This window comes from Schistocerca piceifrons, chromosome 2 (genome assembly GCF_021461385.2).
Source record: "Schistocerca piceifrons isolate TAMUIC-IGC-003096 chromosome 2, iqSchPice1.1, whole genome shotgun sequence".
In the NCBI taxonomy this organism is placed as follows: domain Eukaryota; kingdom Metazoa; phylum Arthropoda; class Insecta; order Orthoptera; family Acrididae; genus Schistocerca; species Schistocerca piceifrons.
The window spans coordinates 519396635-519422417 of record NC_060139.1 but is presented as its reverse complement, the minus strand read 5'-3'; the positions used below and the strand labels follow the sequence as shown (position 1 = coordinate 519422417).

The following is a 25783-nucleotide window of genomic DNA, read 5'->3' as shown; positions in this document are numbered from 1 at the left end:
AAATTCATTAATTAGTGAAAGCAGTCCTGTTTCAGCATGTATTTCATCTCAACAAAACCAACGAGGAGTCATGTTGTTTATTTAATTAATATTGAACAGAATTCCTTTTGTGGCTATCTCAGTCAACGACAATCAGCAGAGAAGAAAGGGATTGTGATTCGGAGGAAAATCACAGAGCTGGCACCGCCAGCGTTTTAAGTCAGTTTCGTTAGTCTTTCCAGTAGCTTTAAGTCAACGACTCAGTTTTACAGCAGTCAACAAACGCAGCATTGCCGGATTCGTACCGTAGATGCAGCAATGGTTGATATCATGAGCCCAGTAATTACTAATTCATCCGCATCCGCACCTGAAAATACGATCCTTCATCGTAGTGGATCTCTTGAAGAGATAGACAAGGTCAGTCTTTAATCCACACCAAAACTGGCAGTCCACTTTAAAATTCCAGCACAAGAACTGTCTCGTATATCTGTACTGCTTTGCTGCTGGTGAGTCACCGACAGCGATAAAAAATAATTCACTCTGACAAGAAGTGTATACTCTGTACACACAATATTTGAATTCCCAGGGCTTTTCAGCACAATCGCATATTTCACCTTCACTTACAATTGATTCATGACTATTTTATAGTTAAATATGGAGTAATATCAAAATATTACTGCGTTCAGACCAGAAAAGATCAACAAACTTATTACAAGCAGAAACAAGCTAAACAAAATTACGTGTGTTGTAGAGCCTTTATAGTAACACGTCCAGTTTGTGCCAGAACCCTCAATCATCCACTCTGTTTACCTCTCTCTCTCTCTCTCTCTCTCTCTCTCTCTCTCTCTCTCTCTCACACGCACACACACACACACACACACACACCACACACACACACACACACACACAAACGAACACACTATTCTAAACAAAACGGGAGATGCATCAACCGTAACTCAAACATGTGTACTCTATGCAGAAGGACTAAAAACAATGCTGTTCTGAAAACTGTGTTATGCGAAAGGGAATGTATTTTAGCCCATTAGATCTTTTGACAGGCAAAATCATTTTTCTGGAGCATGTTGTACTCCTTTTAAAAATTATTCTACACGCAATGTTATTAAAAGTGAACGATACTCACAAATATAGCGGATGGAAAATGCTTTCTGGGTATGCAGTATTTCTCGTGAAATAATAAAGCCATTATTTTCCGAAAGAGATAAGGACGTTAGCGGCCCTCTTCGATTCGCAAGGTTTTTAGTTTCATTGCTAACAGTATCCTCATCAAGGATTCGAATAACGTACATCTTCTCGGCACAGATATACTTGAAAACTACATTTGGCGGCAACCTTCTGTAGGCTGTTGAATTTATTCCGCTCAGTTCCCAGTGAAGAGCCAACAGCCGTCTTTCTCAAAGCTACTGCCGACCAACACACTCGTTTACTGCCGAAACGAGTCAATAAACACGGGTAAGTTATTGGCACTAAATCCATCGACACTGCCGTTCCTTTCAATTTTAAAGTATTATTCGGCGGCCGGGGTACCAGCGAGATGATCGGAGCGATGCTTTCCTCACTTACTGTCGCCATTCACAGGAAATTACTCGGCTGACCTTGCTTGTGCGTCCACCGGCGTCTTTCAAGAAGGTCGTGTTCGCAGAAACGTAAATATTTATTGATGGATAGCTTAACGACAGGACTGTCCGTGACATTTAACAGACCTTTTAAAGTGTAACATGAAGAACTTCCCACGCAGGAAGAAGAGTGGGGCAAGAAAGTCGCAGACCGAGCGTCTCTTGTCTCGTTAGCACGCCGCCGAGGCAGGCAAAAAAAAAAAAAAAAAAAAAAAGAAAAGATATGAACGAAGCAGCGACGAAAACTCGTCGGACTCGCTCCGGCGCCAGATCGGACAGGAGGGGCAGCCACCGATGCGTGAAGAGCCCTCCCGCCTGCCTGGTCTGTGAGGGTGTGTGTGTGTGTGTGTGTGTGTGTGGGTGTGTGTGTGTGTCAGCGCCGCGCCCGATGGTGAGAAACACGCGACCCATCTGACTCCTCCCAACAGGGGACATCCTTCGCGAAAATAAAAAAATTAAAATTCTCCTTGTCTCTTCTAGTTACAAGAACAGGCTCACGTTCGATATGTGACTAATCTGGACAATAACAAAGAACTAGTTTCGCTAACCAAATAAATATGCAAATTTGATATAAATCCCGTGATGTTCCTGACACACACTGAGTCTCAAATTTATCTAAATTAATGATGTACGTTGAAGCAATTAACTCAAAACTATACCACAGCCGTCAGTAGAAATCAGGTCGCCGGCCGTTGTGGCCGAGCGGTTCTAGGCACTTCAGTCCGGAACCGCGCTACTGCTACGGTCGAAGGTTCAGATCCTGCCTCGGGCATAGATGTGTGTGTTATCCTTTGGTTAGTTAGGTTAAATAATTCTAAGTTCTACGGGACTGATGACCTTAGGTGTTAAGTCTCATAGTGCTCAGAGCCATTTGAACCATTTTTTTTTTTGAACCCAGGTCGCTTGCTTATATGGAAGATAAGCTACCCATTGCACCACACTGGCACTGTGGCTAACACATCTGCACGGAGGCGTGAAATGGAATTTGTTTCGGGGAGGGAGACACGCTAGGGTAGTCTGTGCAGATGTGGTATTTGGAGTGACAGTGTGGTGCAACAGGTATCTTATTTGCCATGTAAGCAGGCGATCTAGGTTGGAATCCCTCTGGTACAAATTTCAATTAATTACTCCAAGATACAAAACTTGTTAGACAACTCCCAGTCACATTTAGTTTCCAATATATACTGCCTCAATGTGTTTTGGCAGCATGGTGCCACTATCAGATGCCTAACCTATACAACTATATGTTACATGAAGGGTGAAAAAAGAAGGTGTGAGTGAAATCTCAGAAAACATTCGTCACATATGGAGGAGCAAACTGTCTTACAGGCACATTGGTCCAGAAACACTATTTCCACGTCAGAGCTTATCTTCTGCTTCTCTTCATAAACAAATTGATAATTGCTAGTTATAGCATTTCAATATATACGCTGTATGCCTTATCTTTAATGATAGGTGTGAAAGTGATCCCGTGATTATTATCTTTTTGCCTCAAATGCCGTATCTGTTGGTTAAGCGTCCCTACTATCTTCATAGAATTTCCATTAGTATGTGCCATGTATCTAATAATTTTTAGTTCTTTTCCACAATCTTGTGCACTGAATGGTACTTGATTGGCTCGTTGCAAAACAACCTGTCACGCCGCTATCTTGTGTGGGTGGTTGGATGAACTGTGGACGATACTATTAGTAGTTAGTTCCCTCCTACAAATACCATAGATAATTTTATTGTCTTTTAATGTAACAAGGAGATCCAAATAGGGCAAGGAGAAGCTGTTGTGGTGTTCGCGTGTAAAGTGTATATTCGAACGCATGTTAATTATATTCTGTTGAAACTGTCGGACACGTTCAGTAGGCCCATTGTACAAGAGGAGTACATCATCAGCACACCGACGGTAACACACTAGATTGTGTGAATGATTCTGCAGGACAAGAAACAACTGATTTTCAATGTGGCTGAAAAAATACTGGCGATTACACTCGCTAATGAGGAGCACTTAGTCAGCCCTTCAGTTTGAGTGTAAACCACATGATTAAAATGGAAACAAGTTTGGCTCAAGCTTGAAGAGTGTTGTGAGTTTTCAATAACTTGATCGTCAAAATTAGCATGCTGTTCTAGGTTATTCTCAATGATGTGGACCACATCCTTAGTTGGAGTATTGGTATACATGTTAGTAAGGTCTAGGCTATAGGGTCACTCGTAATAGCCTCTAACGCCGTATCTGTTCGTTAAGCATGCCTGCTGTCTTCATAGAATATCAATTAGTATGTGCTATGTACCTAATAATTTTTAGTTCCTTTCCATAATCCTGTGCGCTGAGTGGCACTTGGCTGGCTAGTTGAAAAACAGCCTGTCATGCCGCCATCTTGTGTGGGTGGTTGCATGAACTCATCTAAGCGGCCAGTGAGCTCATCCCTGTTTTTGTGCTGCCTGTAGTAGGAAACTGGTAATATATGCAGAGAGAGCTAGTCGACTCTTTAGCTAACCAACAATCCCGGAAGTCAGCGACATTTACTTTCACTCTTAGAGGTCAGTTTAGTTTATATCTTCAGTGTACCTCTTAGGATTGCAGTTTTCGGATTAGCTCGCATTAACAACTTTTTCTTGAAGTGGAGTCAAAACATTGTGTATGCTTCTGAATGGTTTTTTTGGCTTCAGCTACGAATTTGGACGTTAGATCAAAGGGGCCTGCCAGTATGTTGCTACTAATAAGAACTTGATTGGCTGTCTGCATGTAATCGGCCTCATAAGTATCGACAGAAATGCAGCCTCTATCGGCTGGTATAACAAGTGCCTCGTTGTCTTTGAGTTTCTTATTAACGTTCTGAACTATCTGCTGGTCCTTTGTGGCTAAACAACATGCATCCGAATATATAGTTTACACTCTAACATCGCAACAAGTTCTCCTTGCCGTATTTGGATCTCCTTGCTACCTTATAAGACTGTAAAATAATAGGAAGGAAAGAACTATTAATACTATCATCGACAGCTCATCCAACCAACCACACAAATGAAAGACTGTGGCATTACGGGGTATATTGCAACTAGCCAACCAAGTACCGCCCAGCACACAGGATTATGAAAAGGAACTGAAAATTATTAGATACATAGCACATACTAATAGGTATTCTATTCAAACAGTAGACATGCTTAATCAACAGATACTGCATAAGAGGCAAAATGTAACAATCAGGGGACCGCCCTCACACCTACCGTTAAGGATATGGCAAGCAACGTATATTGCAAAATATCATATGTAGGAATTATTTCTGACGAAGTGGGCAAATGGTTAAAAAAAGCCGACTTAACTCCTGCGCTTCAAAGTATCGAACCAAGTGTGCATAGAAATGAGACGGTACGAAACCCGTAACCACAAACCACACGCACTGTCAGGTGTATCAGTTAACTGTAACGACTGTCAATGCCTTTATGTTGGACAAACTGGACCTCCTTTCATAATTCGGTTCAAAGAACACCCAAACTTCAATATTTCGAGATATGCGTTTACTAATCACTTACAAGCATACAAGCAGGTAGTAACTCAAGAGTCCTCCATATACAGCGGAAAAGTCGAGTCCTTAACTTTTTGGAAGAAATTGAAACTTTATGCAGATTGAACCAGAGTCCACTGTATACAATAAAGATACAAACCACGTAGAAACAACCGGTTCTACTAAATAAGTACATGTTTCTAAAATAATGTGTCACAAGTTCAGGCCTATTTCTCTAAACTACCATTCGTTTGTTATTTGTTTCGCCTTAATCCTCTTTCCGTATTAGATTTTTTCACCTAGTATAGTAGGCAGTGTGGGCTCATGTTGATTTCCATTTGGCTCCTAGCATCGCTACATTTACATTTTAGAATTTTCGTGGTAGAATTTATGTTTATATATTTATGAATACATCACTTGACACCATAATGTGTCCTAAATTTGTGATGACTCACTTGATATAGTTTATCTTACCATTGTTTATGTCATGACTTTTACTGTATATTCCTTTCTTCACTCATTTGGTCTGTCTACCAATGCTTTGTTGCCTATTAATGCACATATTTTTACTATTCTGTGGGGTTCAGACTTACTTGTTCAAAATCGTTCAGTTACTTCCCCTCTTAGCCGTCTTTCCATATCATTATTCCCTTGTATAATGTACACTGTATAATGTATACTGTGTGTTATTTCGATACTTACATTACCACACCAACATTTTAGATTTGTGGTTGTTTTTGTACATTTTATTTTATTTCTGTCAGTAGAGCGCTTAACGTATTATAGATGTGATGACTTTCTTAATATGGTTTAAATTACCGTTAATTCCATTACCTTTTATCACTCTTGTCACTGTTTTTATCCATGTTCATTCATTTTATCTATGTAGTTTTGCCGTTTTGCCGAAAGACGTCACATATTGTAATACACTTGGGAGTTATTTAGCCTATCGGTGGACCACAACTTGTTCATATTCTACTATATCCTTAAATGAAGTACTGTAAGCTCTCGGATCAGTCAGTCCAGATTTTCTGTATCATCTCTGATAAGGTCAGTTTACTTGCTTGTACATGTTTGCCACCTGCGCCTCACCCCGTTTCCAGACCTCCGGCGTGGCCCACCGCACAGCTGTGGTTGGCGTTCCTACCGTGCGGTTGCCCAGTAGCGAACAGTGTGAGTACTGTGTTTATTCTCTTCTCCTGGTTACTTCGACCCATCCACCCGGACTTTACATTTTTAGGCCAGTTTTATTATTGGGTCCCCCATATTTCTTTTTTTCTAGTTCCGCCAAAATGCAGTCATTGGAACTACTTGCACTGACTGGCCTGAGCGCATGTTATGTATTGCCAAATGGTGTAAGTAAGTCGCCTTGTTTCGGCAGTCTGCTCTTTTGGGTTTTACACATAGTTTTCATTGTATTTCTTCCTTCCTCTCCTTTGTGTGTTACAGACTCATACAACTGAAGATGGGATTTTAAAACCCTGTAACCGGTCGTGGTTTAAATAAATATTAGTACAACTGAAGCGGATCTCTCTTAATCATAAGTAGGAATGCCTAGGGGACAATTGTAATAATTTAGAATCATATTTCAGTAAGGGAAATATAGATACAGCCTACTGAAAATTAAGGGGGCCTTTGGAGGCAAGAGAAGCAGAAGTATGAAAATCAAGAGCTCAGGTGGAAAACCAATTCTAAGCAACGAAGGGAAAGCAGAAAGGTGGAAGCATTATGTAGAATATATATACAAGGGAATGAAGACAATATTACGGAAATGGAAGAGGACGTAGATGAAGATGAGATGGGAGATATGATAGTGCGAGAAGAATTTGACAGAGCACTGAAAGACCTTAGCCGAAACAAAGCCCCAAGTGTATACGGCATTCCGTCAGAGCTACTAACAGGTTTCGGAGAACCAGCCATAAGAAAACTCTTCCATCTGGTGTGCAAGATGTATGAGACAGGCGAAATACCTTCGGACTTCAAAAAAATGGTTCAAATGGCTCTGAGCACTATGGGACTTAACATCTGAGGTCATCAGTCCCCTAGAACTTAGAACTACTTAAACCTAACTAACCTAAGGACATCACACACGTCCATGCCCGAGGCAGGATTCGAACTTGCGACCGTAGCGGTCGCGCGGTTCCAGACTGAAGCGCCTAGAACCGCTCGGCCACACCAGTCGGCTTTCGGACTTCAAGATGAGTGAAATAATTCCAATTCCAAAGAAAGCAGGTGCTGACAGGTGTGACTATTACCGAACTATCAGTTTAATCAGACATGTTTGCAAAATATTAACATGAATTACTTACAGAAGAATGGAAAAAACTGGTGGAAGCCGACCTCGGGGAAGATTAGTTGTAGGAACACGCGAGGTAATACTGACACTGCGACGTATAGTAGAAGATGGGTTCAGAAAATGCAAACCTACGTTCATAGCTTTTGTAGACTTAGAGAAAGCTTTTGACAATGTTGTCTAGAGTACTCTCTTTGAAATTCTGAAGGTAGGAGGGGGAAAATACAGGGAGCGAAGGGCTATTTACAACTTGTACAGAAACCAGACGGCAGTTATAAGAGTCGAAGGGCATGAAAGGCAAGCAGTGGTTGAGAAGGGAGTGTTACTTGGTTACAGCTGATCCCAGATGTTATTCTGTCTGTACATTGAACAAGCAGTAAAGGAAACCAAACAAAAACTTGGATTAGGAATTAAGGTTCACAGAGGATAAATAAGAACTCTGAGTTTGATCGAAGGCACTTAAATTCTGTCAGATAAGCAAAGGACTTATAAGATCATTTGAATGAAACTGACAATGTCTTGAAAGGACGATATAAGATCAACCTCAACGAAAGCAAAACAAGGATAATGGAATGTAGTCGAATTAATCAGATGACGCTGAGGAAATTAGCTTAGGAAATGAGACACTTAAAGTAGTAGATGAGTTTGTTACTTGGGCAGTAAAATGACTGATGATGTCCGAATTAGGAAGGATATAAAATGTGGACTGGCAATGGCGAGAAAAGTATTTCCGAAGAAGAGAAATTTGTTAGCATCGAATACATATTTATGTGCTGTGAAGTCTTCTCTGGAATCATCTGTATGGACGTTAAACACTTTACACAAGAAGAGAACCAAAGTTTTTGAAATCGCGGTGTTACAGAAAAATACTGAAGATTAGGTGGGTAGATCACGTAAATAATGAGGAGGGACACATAATTAATGGGGAGGTACTCAGGAGAATTGGGAAGGAAAGAAATTTGTGGGACAACTTGACTAAAAGAGGGAATCTGATGACATGACACATTCTGAGACATCAAGGGATCACCCACTTAATATTGGAGGAAAATAAGGGAGATAAAAAAAGTAGAAGGAGACCAAGAGATGAATACGGTAAGCAGATTCAGAAGGATGTTGGTTGCAGTAGTTATTCGGAGATGAAGAGGCACAGGATAGTGTGTCATGAAGAGCTGCACCAAACCAGTCTCGGAATGAAGAACACCACAACAATAACAACAGTTTCAGTCCCTCGTGACAGAAGGACGCAGTTGGTCTAACATCAGAACAGTATTGAATCAAAAGAAAAATATGTAGAAATATAGAACAGAAATTTTGAAAGATTCTACTATATTCAGATGTATTAAAATACATAAAGGACGCTTTTCACCGATGACGTTTAAAATAAAGCACAAAATTTCTAAGACACTTAAAAATAATGGGTAGCGAGAAAGGTAAGGTAATAACTGCACTGTATTACACATCACTATAAATTGATGGGGAGGGGGAGCGGGCAGAGGGGTGCACTTAGGAGGACAAATGGGAGAGGGACGATGGACTGCATCTTTTTGGGTAGTCAACATGTCAACATACAGCTACTGGGTTCACGGTGATGGAAATGTAGTGATGGGTTGGTGGTGGATTGTTGTTGACAGGGATACATGGGTCTGGGATGCAGATAGCTGGGATTGGCGCCACGCCTCCATAAGAGGAGAAAAGATAATGGATGGTAGGGGATGGAGGAGAGCACTGAAATCGGATAGGGATGGGGATGAGCAGATATACTCTGATGCAAGGCGTAGAGTCAGGGTCAGGGTGGATTTTGTTGCCACGGCAGGAGGGGGAGGGGGTTAGGGGAGTCTCGTCACTCGCACTGGGTGAAACCACACATATCTGAAGAGTGAGTAAAAATCATTTATATAGCAGACAAGTTTCATTCGCTTGTTTCATTCGACTCCCCAATCACTTGTTGAAACCTGTCCGTTGTCCCATCACTACTGGGAGAGGATACGGAGACTTAGTGAGCGGGTGCATTGTATTGGTAAATGCGCGGCAGTGCACCAGGCCTTGTGAACAGGTTGAGACAACGGCGTTCTGGAATTGTGCTGTGAGCCATGCACGGCTCGCATTTATCCCATTTATTGTTGGCCGTCTTCTATTACGGTACTGCTGCCACGTTTTCTTAATCCATTTACTGGCGTCACTAACTTCCTGCCTTACTTGCCCGTGAGCGGTAGCGGCAGCGCTTATCGATAAGTGAACTGTCGTACCATCTCTGGAGCGACCGATAGTATTTTTAGGTCTTCATATGTCTGCCAGTCTGTTGGAGATGGACCAGCAGTCCAGTCGGGACGCAGCAGCAGTGAAGTTGGGGACGAAGCGTCAGTGAGGGGCTGACAGCAAGTGCTCGCTGACCGCTGGCGACACACATGAACTGTCCGACAGAGGGAGACTGGAGTGGGACGACCGTTGTTTCGCCGTTTGGTTGGTCGTCTCATCGGCCGACGTATATTTGGTCCTTTCGTCGTTTCCGAGCCTGGGAAGCCGGTCGGTTGGCATGGAGCAGCGAGGAATTCTCCGCAGCACCTTGTTTGGCCGGGGCCGCTTGTGGTCTCTACGCGGTGTCGGAGTGTGTGAGGCTGTTCCCATTACTACGAGGTACGTGGTTCACCGACCCTGGGCACGAAAGTTGAGTTTTGATTTAATCTACCAGCAAGTAAAGACTATTCACATTGTGTCGTTTGGAGTTCGTTGTCGGCTTTTGGGATATTCCTGCGAGCAACAACGTGGTTTTCAAGTTGGAAAATTCTAGCAACCCTCCAGTGGAGTTTCACTGTATTTGGATATTTGAATTGAAGTGCAGCAGCTGAATCTTCTGCCTTGTTGCCGTTAACGTTCCGGTTACCTGTCCTGGGCGTTGACGTAAATTTCAGGCAGTGTAGTTTCCTCATCGTTTTGTTGCTGTCCAGCACAGTGTGTAGACTGACAGCTCCACTTATGATTGGTTGTGGGCGTCAATATCTTCTACGATGTTCTGTTGAACTCCCTGTTGTGCCCTGGTTAGGTGAAATGGAAGTTATGTTTTCGGTGGGTCCGTTGACTGTCGGTTGGTTGGGTTGTCGTGGGATGAATTCCAGGCCGACCGTCGAACATCTGAGTGCCCTTGGGTGTACTGCCTTTTTTATTTTGTCCTTGTTGTTCGTACTTTATGGCTTCAAGCCATTTTTTTTAAAATTAGGGTTGTTTTGGCCTTAAGGCGCAAGATTCTTTAGGCATTCAGCCTAATTTAAAAGAACTGTTTCACCTAAGACCTTTGGCATTTTAAAGGTTTTAATATTGTTGAATTTTAAGCGTTAAGCCTTCAGCCGATTTTGAGTTTGAGTTGTTTTGATCTTCGGGCCTTCAGCCTAGTTCAAAGAACTGTTTAACGTAAGGATTTTGGCATTTTAAAAATTTGGGCCTTCAGAAGATTTTGACTTTGAGTTGTTTTGTTCTTAAGGTCTTCAGCCTAAATTAAAGAACTGTTTCACGTAAGGCCTTTGGTATCTAAAAAAATTAATGTTATGGAGTTTTAATTGTTAGGCCTTCAGCCGATATGAATTTAACTTGTTTTCTCTTGAAGTGTCTGATTCTTTAGGTCTTCAGCCTAACTAAAGAACTGTTTTAAGATAAGGCTTGCCTTTAAAATTTCTGATTATGCTTGCTTTTTAAGTTATTGGCCTTCAGACGTTTTTAAATTAAAGTCCAAAAGATTAAAGCTGTGTGTTTGAAAACAAAATTTTTTGGGCTCTTGTAATGTTTAATCAAATAATAAAGTAGTATGTTTGAGTGTAACTGACAGTCCCTTATTTTGGCCCCTTTCCACAGTTTAAACTACCTGTTCTGTCCTGCGGGTTAAGCTAGGCGTCTCACGCTGGATATACGGAAGTGGTATAGGAGGTTGCTCTAGTTCCACCTCTTACCCTTGCACCACGTGTCTTACTTGGTTTCCTTTCAGTGTAGTGTGAGTTTCGTCTGCAACACATTTCTGTTTGCTGTCTAGTTTCCGGTATTCATGCAGCCCTTTCTGATGTGGCGTTGTCTCGAGCGGTAACGTCCAACATGTTTCCTACGTCTATTCCACGTATGAGGGGCGTTTGAGAAGTCCCTGCAAAGTCCCAGAGATGCCACCACTGGCGCGTATCGGGGTCATTTTTAGATAGTAGCATCTTTGAAAAGAACGCACACCACGTTTCAGACATATTGGTCTATTTCTTTGTGTTTGGCATTCGTGTGATTGTCAAAAAATGGACGAAAAAGAATTTCGTGTGGTGATTAAACGTTACTTTATGAAAGGCAAAACGCCTCTGGAGACTAAAGAGAAGCTTGATAAACATTACGGTGGCTCTGCACCTTCGATTAGCACAGTTTATAAGTGGTTTCAAAATTTTCGGACTGGCCATATGGGCACAAGTGATGCTGAACGTTCTGGACGCCCTGTGGAGGTTATGACTCCAGAAATCATTGATAAAATCCGTGATATGGTGATGGATGACAGAAGACGACTTATTCGAAGGGGACGCTGGTTTGCTCAGCACTCATATAAGACTAGTGGTGCTCCGTCTATGGGTGAATCACAAACTAAGGCCACCAAGAATAACTCCGAAAGTATGATAGGAGCTGAAAAGTTCGTGGGACAAAAGTTGCATGGGACAACAGGAGCCATAATACGACGTTGGTTTTTGATGCTAGGTGGGGTCGCGTCAGAGATATGAAGGGCAACTTTGTTTTTTTAAACGTTATGCTATAGTTTGGTACTTATTTTCTGATAGCGGCTGTTGAAACGAATGCAATGATGTGTAACATTAAGGTCTTTGAAGGTCAACGAAGATCAAAAAGGTGGCGTGAACTTCCATTCACAGAAGGCGTTGGAAGTGATGACAGTTGGTATCAATGCAGTGCTGCAATCTTCTTATCACGGACTGATGGATTGAGTGATATTCCTTATCACTTCGGTACTTATCGAAGCACATGTTCTGACAATTCTCTCTCGCATATGATGCAAACATTAAATATTCTCCGAATACGGAGTATCCATCTAACGTGCCACCTTTCGACGGTTTTGCAATACGACACTAATAGAAACGGTAAGACTAGTATCGTCGAATCAAGCGAATGTGAATGATGTATTCCTTCGAAGAACATGTCGATATGCTTCTCATTTACGGAGAATGCCAACAAAATTCAGTGAGAGCTAGAGACTTAACGCTAAAAGATATCCTCAACATACTCACCCTACACGTCGTACATTTAAATATGTGTATGATAAATTGAGAACAACTTGATCTTTAACGCATCGGAAACATATCCGGCAAAAGAAACTTATTAACGGGGAAACGTAAATTGGTACTATTACCACTGTGGTTGGAGATCCTTGTGTTAGTTCGTGTCAGATCGCAAGAGAATCTTGCATGAGCCAGAGTAGTGTTGTTCGTGTTCTGCATCGCCATAAATATCATCCTTACCACATCCGTCTCCACCAAGAAGTAACTGGTACGGATTATATGTGTCACATTGAATTCTGCCGATGGGCTTAAGTTCAGATTCAGACGGATGACACATTTATTAATTTGATTTTATTTACTGACGAGGCTTCATTCACGAACCATGGAAATGTTAATCTGCATAGCAAGTATTATTGGGCAACTGAAAATCCATGTTGGCTGCGGCAAGTTGCACACCAAAATTCGTGGTCGGTGAATGTATGGTGTAGGATTCTGGAAGACAGAATTATAGGCCGCTGTTTCATGGAAGAAAATCTTAATAGTAGGAAGTACACCACATTCCTGCAAGAAACATTAGGTCCGTTATTGGAAGAAATACCTTTAGGAACAAGGAACAGAAAGTGGTATCAACACGATGGGAGTCTGGCACATTTCTCGCTGGTGTGTAGAAATGAGTTGCAGAGACAATTCCCAAATCGTTGAATTGGACGCGGAGGAGATGTATCGTGGCCGGCTCGTTCGCCAGACTTGACGCCTCTGGTTTTTTCCTAGTGGGGATTCGTAAAAGACATTGTTTATAAAGATGTTCCAACTACAACTGAAGATATACGAGAGACAATTGTCAGAGCACGTACTTCGATAAGTGCCCAAGTAATAAGGCAAATTCACTCAAGAAGATTGCAGCACTGCATTGATACCAACGGTCATCACTTCGAACGCCTTCTGTAAATGAACGTTCATGCCACCTTTTTGACCTTCGTTGACCTTCCTTCCAACACCTTAAAGTTACACATCACTGGATTCGTCTCAATATCCGCTATCGGAAAGTAAGTACCAAACTATACCATCCCATATCTCTGACGCAACTCCACCTAGCAATAAAAAACGAAGGTCATGTTATTGTCCCCGTTGCCCCATGCAACTTTTGTCCCACGAACTTTTCATCTCCTGACACGCTTTCGGAGTTATTCAAAATGGTTCAAATGGCTCTGAGCAGTATGGGACTTAACATCTGAGGTCATCAGTTCCTTAAAACTTAGAACTACTTAAACCTAACTAACCTAAGGACATCACACACATCCATCATGCCTGAGTTAGAATTCGAACCTGCGACCGTAGCGGTCGCGCTGTTCGAGACTGAAGCGCCTAGAACCGATCGGCCACATCGGCCGGCTCTGAATTATTCATGGTGGCCATAGTGACTCACCCCTCACCCTATATATAGGTATGTGGTTATCAGGTTCATATTACTTGTATCAGCTAGGACGGAACATGCTTCATTTGAAATCTGAGCAGCTACCACCATACCAGTTGTCCGCGTTGTATGGTGGTATAAAAACCCGCTTACGAACAGCGGAAGAAACTGACTTTATTGAATGTTCACCCATAGGATTTTGCAGATGAGGCGATCCTGGTTATTCACCATCAAAGTTGATCTCTTAGCGATAATTATGATTTGCGCCCGCTGACCACGTATAGGGACTTAGCGCCGTCTCTCGCGCAGTGCCGACCCCCGTTATTCAAAACAAGCCTCTCAGAACACAAGACGATGATGCAGTTGAGGTGCCCTTTACTTTGGCTCGCCTTCAGATAGCCCTCCGTAGAAGGACCCTCTTCTCTGGCCTGAGTTCTGTGGACAATGAAGCCATGGGTGCTTCGGCACCTGATGAGGCAGTTACTGACGATTCTCCCGTCATGCAGGCCGCCTCATCGGCGCCGCCTGCTAAAGGATTGTTTCAGTACCCCACTTGTCTCCCCCGACTTTATTGAATACCTCTCCGGTCGTCTCGGCTCCTCAAACTACTTCTGCACCTTCTGTCGCAGTCTCCACGTCACAATCTCGTGATGAGCATAACTTAAATGATTCCCAAGGGCAGGATGACCCGTCGTTACCAAACAAATCTAAATACGCAAGCCCCTGCCCGATGGCGAGTGGGATGCGTAGGTCTCTCCCTCTCGGTCTGAAACATATTTTGCATGACCCACCCACGCTACTGCATGAGCTGGTGGCCGTTCTGAGGAGCCGTAGTAAACAACGTATCCAGCCTGAGAGTGTAGCATTACGAAAGAAGAAAAACCAGTTGGAAGCGGGGGAGATGCTCATCCTTCTTCTCCCTCCGTTTCGCCCATTGATTCTGCCATAGATACTGGTACATACCTTTGTAAGATGATGATTTTGTAATTCTGCAGTTTTTGTTCCAGTTCAATTGCCTATGCAAGCATATACTTTCCTCACTTTGAATATTGACAGGAGTGGTTCTGATCTCCGGCGGGACGCTTTGCGACAATTAACGTGTGACTTTGTGGCAGACGTACTTTCATGAACAGGAAGTATTATTTGATGAGTTTTCAGTTTCTGGGTTCTCGACGTCTTTTTAATGTGGTGGTAGGCACTGCCTTGTTTTATAGTGAAGTAATTCCATCATGAGATTTCAAAGTTCTGACCGAGCGAGGTGGAGCAAGGGTTAGCACACTGGACTCGCGTTCGGGAGCGTAAGGATTCAAATCTACGTCCGGCCATCCTGATTTAGGTTTTCCGTGGTTTCCCTAAATTCCTTCAGGCAAATTCCAGCATGTTTCTTTTGATAGGACACGGCCGATTTCTTTCCTCATCCTTCCCCAATCCGAGCTTGTGCTCCGTCTCTAAACACCTCGTTATGTACGGAACGTTAAACATTAATCTCCTTCTGCTCGAAGTTCACGCTGATGGTACGGTTATAGGATGCACCTTTTGTGGTCTCACTTTACTTATTCTCTATGCCCCTTATGGCTGTGGTTGTTTGAGGGATCGGCCGGCCGATGTGGCCGTGCGGTTCTAGGCGCTTCAGTCTGGAACCGCGTGACCGCTACGGTCGCACGTTCGAATCCTGCCTCGGGCATGGATGTGTGTGATGCCCTTAGGTTAGTTAGGTTTAAGCAGTTCTAAGTTCTAGGGCACTGATGACCACAGATGTTAAGTTCCATACTGCTCAGAGCCATTTGAACCATTTTGTTCGATGGATCACTCGCGTTTCTATGAAGAGGAAATCATTTATCTAGTTCGTAAATCCTCTACAAGGATCCTATTGAGTGGTGTTTTTAATTGTATTCTCTGGCCGTTGGATCTTCCCTAATTTTAGTTTTAGTAATGAACCCGATGATATGGTACGCTACTTATGCTTATTTGAAACATGGATTTGTCGGTCTCTTACACTTGTCTGATGCACTTATTTTACTATCATCTTTAGTAGCCGACGTCATCCCGACGTTTCTGTTCTTGCGTGGGCAGCTTTTGGATGTTGATGTGATACCCGCCTGTTTCACTGATCATTGTGCTGTAGGCGTCACATTTTATTATCTCCAGTAGCCGATGAAACTGTACCGTATTCCTTGGATTCTCAATGTAGCTTACCTACGCCATTCCAATGATCCTGTCATTTAGGAAGTATGAGCCCTTTGATCTCGTGCAATATATCGGTACGCGTCTGTTATGGAATAGAGAACACTCCATACCCAGCCAAAAATTCATAATGCTGTAATGTATTTTGATGTCATAAGGACGGCAGAGGTCCGGCGGAACCAAGAATTGTATTGCTCCGCATTTAGTTAACTTTACAATACCGCTAGGCAAGCTCCTCTACGGATTACGGATGCACACGAAATTAAAGCCGAACTGCTACACTTAATATAAATTCAGACGGAAGAACTCCGGAGAAAAATCTCAAACACGTTCTATTTTACAAGATGAACTGACTTAACTATACCATCTTATCCGTATGCGAACCGCAGGACACGCGTTTACATTGCATCCCTCACTAACGCCGATTGCCGACTGTCAACAAGGACGATACATTTGATGTTGTTACTGGATCTCAATCACACAGGTCGCCTGGATTGGGTGGTGTTCCTAAAGAATTTTATGCTCATTTTTCTCCTCTCATCGATGGTCAATGAAGTGATACGGGATCTCTCCTTTCCTACTCCTTACAAGGAAGGTAAAGTGGCCCTCATTCCGAAAACCTAGGGTCGACCTAATCTTGACTCACTTCGCCCGTTTACTCTCCTACATTTCGGTTATAAAGATGTCACTCGAGCTATAAACACCCGTCTCTCTAAGTTGCTCGATAAATTCATTACCGTTCATCGAAGTTGTGCGCCAGGACACACGCTACTAACTTCTGTTACCGAATGTCGAGATATCAATTCGGTGCCTGTGGCCACTAAAATATCGGGACCCTCGCTTTTTCTCGAATTATACAAGGTTCCCCCGTGGTCTCTCATTTCTCCCTTTCTCCGGTGCCCAGTCACGTGAAACCGCCTTTAGCTCAATGGGGGACAGATCCGGAGATCTTGCTCTCCAGGGTAGTTGACTTACACCTTCTAGAGCACGTTGGGTGGCACGGGATACATGCGGACGTGCATTGTCCTGTTGGAACAGCAAGTTCCCTTGCCGGTCTAGGAATGGTAGAACGATGGGTTCGATGACGGTTTGGATGTACCGTGCACTATTCAGTGTCCCCTCGACGATCACCAGTGGTGTACGGCCAGTGTAGGAGATCGCTCCCCACACCATGATGCCGGGTGTTGGCCCTGTGTGCCTCGGTCGTATGCAGTCCTGATTGTGGCGCTCACCTGCACGGCGCCAAACACGCATACGACCATCATTGGCACCAAGGCAGAAGCGACTCTCATCGCTGAAGACGACACGTCTCCATTCGTCCCTCCATTCACGCCTTTCGCGACACCACTGGAGGCGGGCTGCACGATGTTGGGGCGTGAGCGGAAGACGGCCTAACGGTGTGCGGGACCGTAGCCCAGCTTCATGGAGACGGTTGCGAATGGTCCTCGCCGATACCCCAGGAGCAACAGTGTCCCTAATTTGCTGGGAAGTGGCGGTGCGGTCCCCTACGGCACTGCGTAGGATCCTACGGTCTTGGCGTGCATCCGTGCGTCGCTGCGGTCCGGTCCCAGGTCGACGGGCACGTGCACCTTCCGCCGACCACTGGCGACAACATCGATGTACTGTGGAGACCTCACGCCCCACGTGTTGAGCAATTCGGCGGTACGTCCACCCGGCCTCCCGCATGCCCACTGTACGCCCTCGCTCAAAGTCCGTCACCTGCACATACGGTTCACGTCCACGCTGTCGCGGCATGCTACCAGTGTTAAAGAGTGCGATGGAGCTCCGTATGCCACGGCAAACTGGCTGACACTGACGGCGGCTGTGCACAAATGCTGCGCAGCTAGCGCCATTCGACGGCCAACACCGCGGTTCCTGGTGTGTCGGCTGTGCCGTGCGTGTGATCATTGCTTGTACAGCCCTCTCGCAGTGTCCAGAACAAGTATGGTGGGTCTGACACACCAGTGTCAATGTGTTCTTTTTTCCATTTCCAGGAGTGTATAAAACATAGAAAGAAAATAATAAATAAATAAATTAATTAATTAAAAACAATAGGTTGAGAGTTAGTTTCCTAATTACTCAGAATATTTATCTTTCGTTTTGTCCAATAATCATTTGTTCTCTCAATTTGCCGCTCATATTACATGATGATTTTGGTTATGGTCGTCTGAATGTTCATGAACGAAGCAAGTCAATCTGATAATTAAAAAAAGGGGTAGTGTCTTTCACTGATAATCAAAACACCCTCGGTCGCAGACTCCGCCTTCGCCACTGCTTAAACTTAGAATTCAAATCGTCAACAATGACGGTCGAAGACTTCCAGCCTAAAATGTAACCCTCGTTCTGCCAACTACCTTGTCAAAGATGGCGGAGGAGTGGACAGTGGTTCAGGGCACACTCTTGCCTTCAGGAGGGAAATGCCCCTAAAAGGCGGAAGAATCAACGATGATCAACGGCATGAAGATGGAGAAGACAATAGAAAACACTGAATTTAAGACACATAATACATATCCACAAGGCATGTGGCCTGTAACTGAAAAAATGTCTTGTTGATCTCTCCATTGGAAAAATATTCCGGACTTGCCCCAATTCGGATCTGTAGAAGAGGAGTGCCGATGAGGATCTGACTATGAGGAAAAGATTTAATATCCAACTTATGGCAATGTTGTACGAGCAGGGGCATGGAATGTCAGAAGTTTGAATGTGGTAGGAAGGTTAGAAAACCTGAAAAGGGAAATATAAAAGATCAATCTAGAAATAATGGGGATCAGTGAAGTGAAATGGAAGAAAGACGAGGATTTCTGGTCGACCGAGTATAGGGTAATATCAACAGCAGCAGAAAATGAGAGTTGGATTCGTTATGAATAGGAAAGTAGTTACAGTGAATAGCTCAGTGATAGGGTTGTTCTTATAAGTAATGACAGCAAACCAAGACTGGCAACAATATTCCAGGTATAAATGTCGACGTCGCTAGCAGAGGAGGAAGAGATAAAGTAAGTACAAGTGAATATTGAACGGATAATTCAGTACGTAAAGGGAGATGAAGTCTAATACTCATGGGGGATTAGAATTCGGTTGTAGGGGGGGGGGGGGTTATAGAAGAAAGGCTACGGCAGAATATGGACCTGGTCATAGGGATGAGAGAGGAAAAGACTATTTGAGTTCTGCATGAGATATCAGTTAGTAATAGCAAATACTCTGTTCAATAATCACAAGAGGAGGAGGTAAATCTGGAATAGGTCCGGAGACAGGGCAAGATTCCAGTTAGATTACATCATGGTCAGGCACGGATTCCGAAATCAGGTAATAGTTTGTAAGGCACTCCCATCGGCAGATATAGATTCATATCGCAATTCAGTAATGATGAAGAGTAGGCTAAAGTTTAAGGGACTAGTCAGGAGGAATCAGTGCGCAAAGAAATGGGATATGTAAATACAAAGGAATGAAGAGGTAAGATTGAAGCACTCTGAGGCTGTAGATATTGCGATAATGAATAGCTCAGCAGCCAGCGTAGTTGTAGTGGAATGGACATCTGTGAAAGGGGCAATCGGAGAACTTGGAATGATAAACTTAGGTACAAGGAACGTATCTGCATAGAAACCATGGAAAACAGAAGAAATTGTTAAGTTGATTGACGAAAGAAGGTAGCATAAAAATGTTCAGAAAAATTCAGGAATACAGAAATACAAGTCCCGTAGGAATGAAATAAACAACAAGCGGAAGAACGCTGAGACGAAATGGCTGTATCAAAAACATGAGAAGGCCGAAAAGGAAACGATTGTTGGAAAGACTGACTAAGCACACACAAAAGTCAAAACAAACTTTGGTGAAATTAAAAGCAGGGACGGTAACATTAAGAATGTAGTGGGAATTTCACTGTTAAATGCAAAGGAGAGAGCGGATAGGTGGAAAGAGTACATGCCTCTATGAGGGAGAGACTAGTCTGGTGACGTGATAGAAGACGAATAGGAGTCGATACATGAGTAGAAGACATAAGGAATACTGCATTACAATCATAAGTTAAAAGAGCAGTGGACATCTTAAATTCAAATAAGGGAGAATTTCTAAAATCATTGAGGGAAGTGGCAACAAAAAAACTATTCACGTTGGTGTGTAGAACGTATGACTGACAATATACTATCAGACGTTCGGAAAAGCACAGAATGCTGAAGATAGTAAGAGCCGACACGTGCGAAAATTACACGTTAAGCTTAACAAGTACAGCAGCATACAACACGTACAACAGCCAACAGGTAGCAATAACAGTTGAAGACCAGGAACGAAGTGACCCGATTAAAAAAGGTGTAGGACTGAGATATAGCCTTTCGCTGCTACTGTTCAATCTGTGCATTGAAGTAACAACGACCGAAATAAATCAGACTTTTAAGAATGGGATTAAAATTCAGGGTAAAAGGATATCAGTGATAAAACTCGTTGATGACATTGCTATCCTCAGTGGAAAAGAAGAAGAATTACAGGAACTGTCGGATGGAATGAATAACCTAATGAGTACAGCACATGGACTGAGAACAAATCAAAGGGAAACAATGAGAAGTAGCATAGATGAAAACAACGAGAAACGTAACATAAGAAATGGGGCTCACGGAGTAGAAGAAGTTAAGGATTTCTGCTCTTAGGTACTAAAAGAATCCATGATGGATTGAGGAAAGGGACATAAAAAGCAGCCTAGCGCTGGAAAAAGGGGCTTTCCTGACAAAGAGAAGTCTACTTGTATGAAATATAGGCCCTAATTTGAGGAATAAATTTCGGAGAATGTACGCTTGGAGCACAGCATGTGGTAGTGAAATGTTGTTTGTGGGAAAATCCAAACAGAAGAGGCGTCGAAGCATTTGAGATGTGATGCTACAGAAGAATGTTGAAAATTAAGTGGACTGATCTGATAAGGTAAGGAATGAGAAGGTTCTCCGAAAAATTGGCAAGGAAGGAATACACGGAGAACAGGGTAAAAAATGCAGAGGAAGACATAGATTGGAATACTTCCAGTAAATACTTTAGCATGTAGGTTGAAAGTCCTACACTGAGATGAAGAGGTTGGCACAGGAGAGGAACTCGCGGCAAGCCGCATCAAACCAGTCAGAAGATTGAAGAAAAAAAAAACATTATGCTGGTATTCAGATATTCAGCTGACATTTGCGTGTATGAGGATGGGTCAAATCAAGCCTTTTCTGGCTGTGGAGTATGTTGGTATGAAATGCCAATGTTCGTTGCAATGGTTATAGTCTACTGTGGGCTTACAGTGAACGCTTAGTAGCTTGGGTTTCCACATCAGTTCACGTTCAAGGGTTAGTCTAAAATATTGCAGTGTGTTTGCTAATTGGATAGGACGTGGAGAAATGGTAAGATAAAAGTCAGGGAGGTGGAAACTGCGGATGGTTCTTACGTAATTATTGCTCAGGTTTCGATGGGATTAAGCTTGTGGAGCCACCTTTTGCATCAGTTTCAAGCGATCTAACAGTGTTGAGAAAGGATAGGTTAAATACAGTTGGTGGTGGTGTATTTATTGCTGTCAGAAGTAGTATGCCTTGTATTGAAATTGAAGTAGATAGTTCTGCGGAATATTATGGGTAGAGGTTATACTTGACAATCGGACTAAATTATTAATTGGATCGTTTTACCGATCCCCCAACTCAGAAGATATACTTGCTGAACGGTTCAAAGAAAATGACTCTTATTTAAAATAGGTATCCCATTCATACAATTATAGTCGGTGGTGACTTCAATCTACCCTAGATACGCTGGAAAAATTATACATTTAAAGCCGGTGGCAGGCATAAAACGTCATGCGAAATTGTACTGAATGCTTTCTCAGAAAATTATTTTGGGCAATTAGTTCATGAGCCCACATGAAGGGTAAATTTTTATTAAAAACGAAACACCTCCAGCTCCACTTAAGATTTCATATTTATCTAGCTACTAGGTTCGACTTTACGTCAACGCCATCTTCAAGCCCGTACACTTTGATGATATCAATTGTGTGTGGCTGAGTACTATAAGTCCGCGGTGAGACCAATACGTGCTCCACATGAATGGCGGGCAGTTACTGAAGATGGTGTTGACGCAACGTCGAAACTAGTAGCCAAATAAATATGAAATCTTAAGTACAGCTGGAAGAGTTTCATTTTTAATGAAAATTATACCAGCTGATGTCCCACCATCATCCAGTTTAAATGTGGATGTACGAAGACGAAGCGTAAATGGCTGCGAAAGCATACTTGACTTCTTAGCAACAAGTAATCCTGGACAAATAGTGAGTATCGTGACAAATACAGGGATTAGCGACCACAAGGCAGTTGCTGCTACGCAGAATACCATAACACCTACAAACATCAAAAAGAAACGCAAAGTATATCTATTTAAAAAAGCTGATAAAAATGCTCTTAACGTCGTTTTAAGAGACAGTCTTCACACCTTCCAATCTGGTCATGTAAGCGTACAAAAGTTGTGGAATGATTTCAAAAAGATAGGATCGACAGTAATTGAGAGATATATACCAGATGAATTAATAAGTGATGGTACTGATCCCCCATGGTATACAAAACGGGTCACATCGCTGTTGCAGAAGGAGCGAAAAAAAGCATGCCAAATTTAAAAGAACGCAAAATCCTCGCAGAGTTTTACAGAAGTTCGAAATATATCGCTTACTTGAATGCGAGACGCTTTTAATAATTTCCACAACGAAACTCTGTCTCTAAATCTGGCAGAAAACACAAAGAGATTCTGGTCACACGTAGAGCACACCCGTGGCAAGACGCAATCAATACCTTCACTGCGCGATAACAATGGTGAAGTCACTGATGACAGGGCAACTAAAACAGAGTTATTAAACACAGCTTTCCGAAACTCCTTCACCAAAGAAGACGAAGTAAATATTCTTGAATTCCAATCAAGAACAACTGCCAAGATGAGAAACATAGAAATAGATATCCTCGGTGTCGCAAAGCACATTAAATCACTTAATAAAGGCAAGGCTTCTGGTCCAGATTGTATACCAGTCAGGTTCCCCCCAGAGTGTGCTGATGCAATAGCTCCATATTTAGCAATTATATACAACCGCTCGCTCACAGACAGATCCGTACCTAAAAACTGGAAAAATGTTCAGGTCACACCAATACCCAAAAAGAGAAGTAGGAGTAATCCGTTGACTTACAAGCCCATATCACTAACGTCGACTTGCAGCATGGTTTTGGAACATATACTGAATTCGAAAATTAAGAAGTACCTCGAAGAAAACGATTTATTGACACATAGCATGGATTCAGAAAATATCGTTCTTGCGAAACACAACTAGCTCTTTATTCTCATGAAGTAATGAGTGCTATCGAGAGTCAAATTGATTCCATAGTTTTAGATTTCCAGGAGGCTTTCGACACCGTTCCTCACAAGCATCTTCTAACCAAACTGGAATATCACCTCAGTTGTACGACTGGATTCGTGATTTTCTGTCAGAAAGGTCACAGTTCGTAGTAACAGGCGGAAAGTTATCGAGTAAAACAGAAGTAATATCCGGCGTTCCCCAAGGAAGTGTCATAGGCCCTCTAGGGTTCCTGATCTATATTAACGATATAGGTGACAATCTTAGCAGCCGTGTTAGATTTTTTGCAGATGATGCTGTCATGTACCGTCTTGTAAAGTTATCAGATGACCAAAACGAATTGCCAAATGATTTAGATAAGGTGTCTGTATGGTGTGGAAATTGGCAATTGACTCTGAATAAAGAAAAGTGTGAAGTTATTCACATGAGTACAAGAATAAATTCACTAAATTTCGATTACGCGATAAGTCACACAAATCTGAAGGCTGTAAATTCAACTAAATACTTAGGGATTACAATTACAAATAACCTAAATTGGAACGATCAGCTAGGTAATGTTGTGGGTGGAGCAAACCTAAGACTGCGATTCATTGGCGGAACACTTAGAAGGTGCAACAGGTCTACTAAAGAGACTGCTTACACCACGCTTGTCCGATTTATTCTGGAGTATTGCTGAGCGGTGTGGTATCTGCATTGGATGGGACTGACGGATGACATCGAAAAAGTACAAAGAAGCGCAGCTCGTTTCATATTAGCAGGAAATAGGAGAGATAGTGCCACAGACATGATACGTGAATTAGAGCGGCAATCATTAAAACAAAGACGTTTTTCATTGCGAGGAGAACTTTTCATCAAATTTCAATCACCAGTTTTCTCCTCCGATTGCGAAAACATTCTGTTGACACCCACCTAAATAGGGAGAAACGATCATCACGATAAAATAAGAGATATCAGGGCTCGCACAGAAAAATTTAAGTGCTCGTTTTTACCGCGCGACGTGCGAGAGTGGAACGGTAGAGAGACAGCTTGAAGATAATTCATTGAACCCTCTGCCAAGCATTCTATCGTAAACAGCAGAGTAATCATGTAGATGTAGGTATAGATGTAGATGTAGAAGAAGTGAACTGATTGGTACAGATCTGTAGGGAGCGTTGTGGTGGGTAGATATGTGGTGCTATCGACATTGTGGAGGAAGTGGACAGGATTTGGTGGTTTATGCATGTCAAGAGAGTAAAGGACGTATCGGAGTTTCTTAGGGCATATCTACGGTAATACAGAAGATAATAGTGACGAAAGGTTAATGGTTAGATAGAAAGGAACTCATTCGGCGGGCATTGTTAATTGAAAATTCATACGTCTGGAGTTTGAGGAGGTGGCCGAAATGCCATACCTTGGTTTAGCCTTATTGTAGGTCAAGGGATACCGAAATGACGGATTAAGGACTTTTAAACTTATGGCGCAAAAGATGGATTAGTTACAAGAGCTGGTAATCGGTAGAGAAATTGAAATGTAAGCTACCTTGCTGATGTTGCGGTGATGGCACACGTGAAACCACTTTCGGGATGAGAATGGTGCCGAATATTGACGGAAACGCATTGGAGGCATTAAAAGGTATCTGAAGCAGAACAGGAGTTCATAAAATTTCTGCTGCAGGTACTACCATAAAACAGTCAAATAAAAGTAGTAACCAATTGCTTGCCAGCCTTCAAATGTATATACTACTCGTATTTCACTGAGTAAGCAGACTAGCATGGAGGATATAAATGTTACAGCATGGGCAGGCGCATTACAAGATGGTTCAAATGGTTCAAATGGCGCTAAGCACTGTGGGACTTAACATCTGAGATCATCAGTCCCCTAGACTTAGAACTACTTAAATCTAACTAACGACAACACACACATCCATGCCCGAGGCAGGATTGGAACCTGCGACCGTAGGGGTCGCGCGGTTTCAGACTGAAGCGCCTAGAACCGCATTACAAGAATACGCATATCTGAACACAGTCACAAGATTTTCCCATACGCAGATGCTCATCAGTTTCAATTATGGCTGCACAAATCCAATACGTAATACTCCAAAGCACTCTCTTGACAGCGACAATGGATGAGCTGTAACGTAACGTACAGAGCACTCAGGAGCGATTCGTGCCGGGAACTCCTACTTAGTCGTCCAAGAAATCGTTCGTCTCACATCAAGGCAGTAGCGCTGCTAGCT

The 25783-nt window shown here is 42.7% G+C and overlaps 1 protein-coding gene across 1 annotated transcript in view; it reads left to right on the top strand.

The window, feature by feature from the left end:
• The first annotated feature begins 297 nt into the window (after positions 1–297).
• LOC124775545 (mucin-19-like) overlaps positions 298–25783 on the top strand; it is a 48132-nt gene continuing 22646 nt past the window's right edge. Inside the window, exon 1 of the mRNA XM_047250374.1 lies at positions 298–396. Within this exon, the coding sequence (XP_047106330.1) occupies positions 298–396 (99 nt within the window). The remainder of the gene's footprint in view (positions 397–25783) is intronic.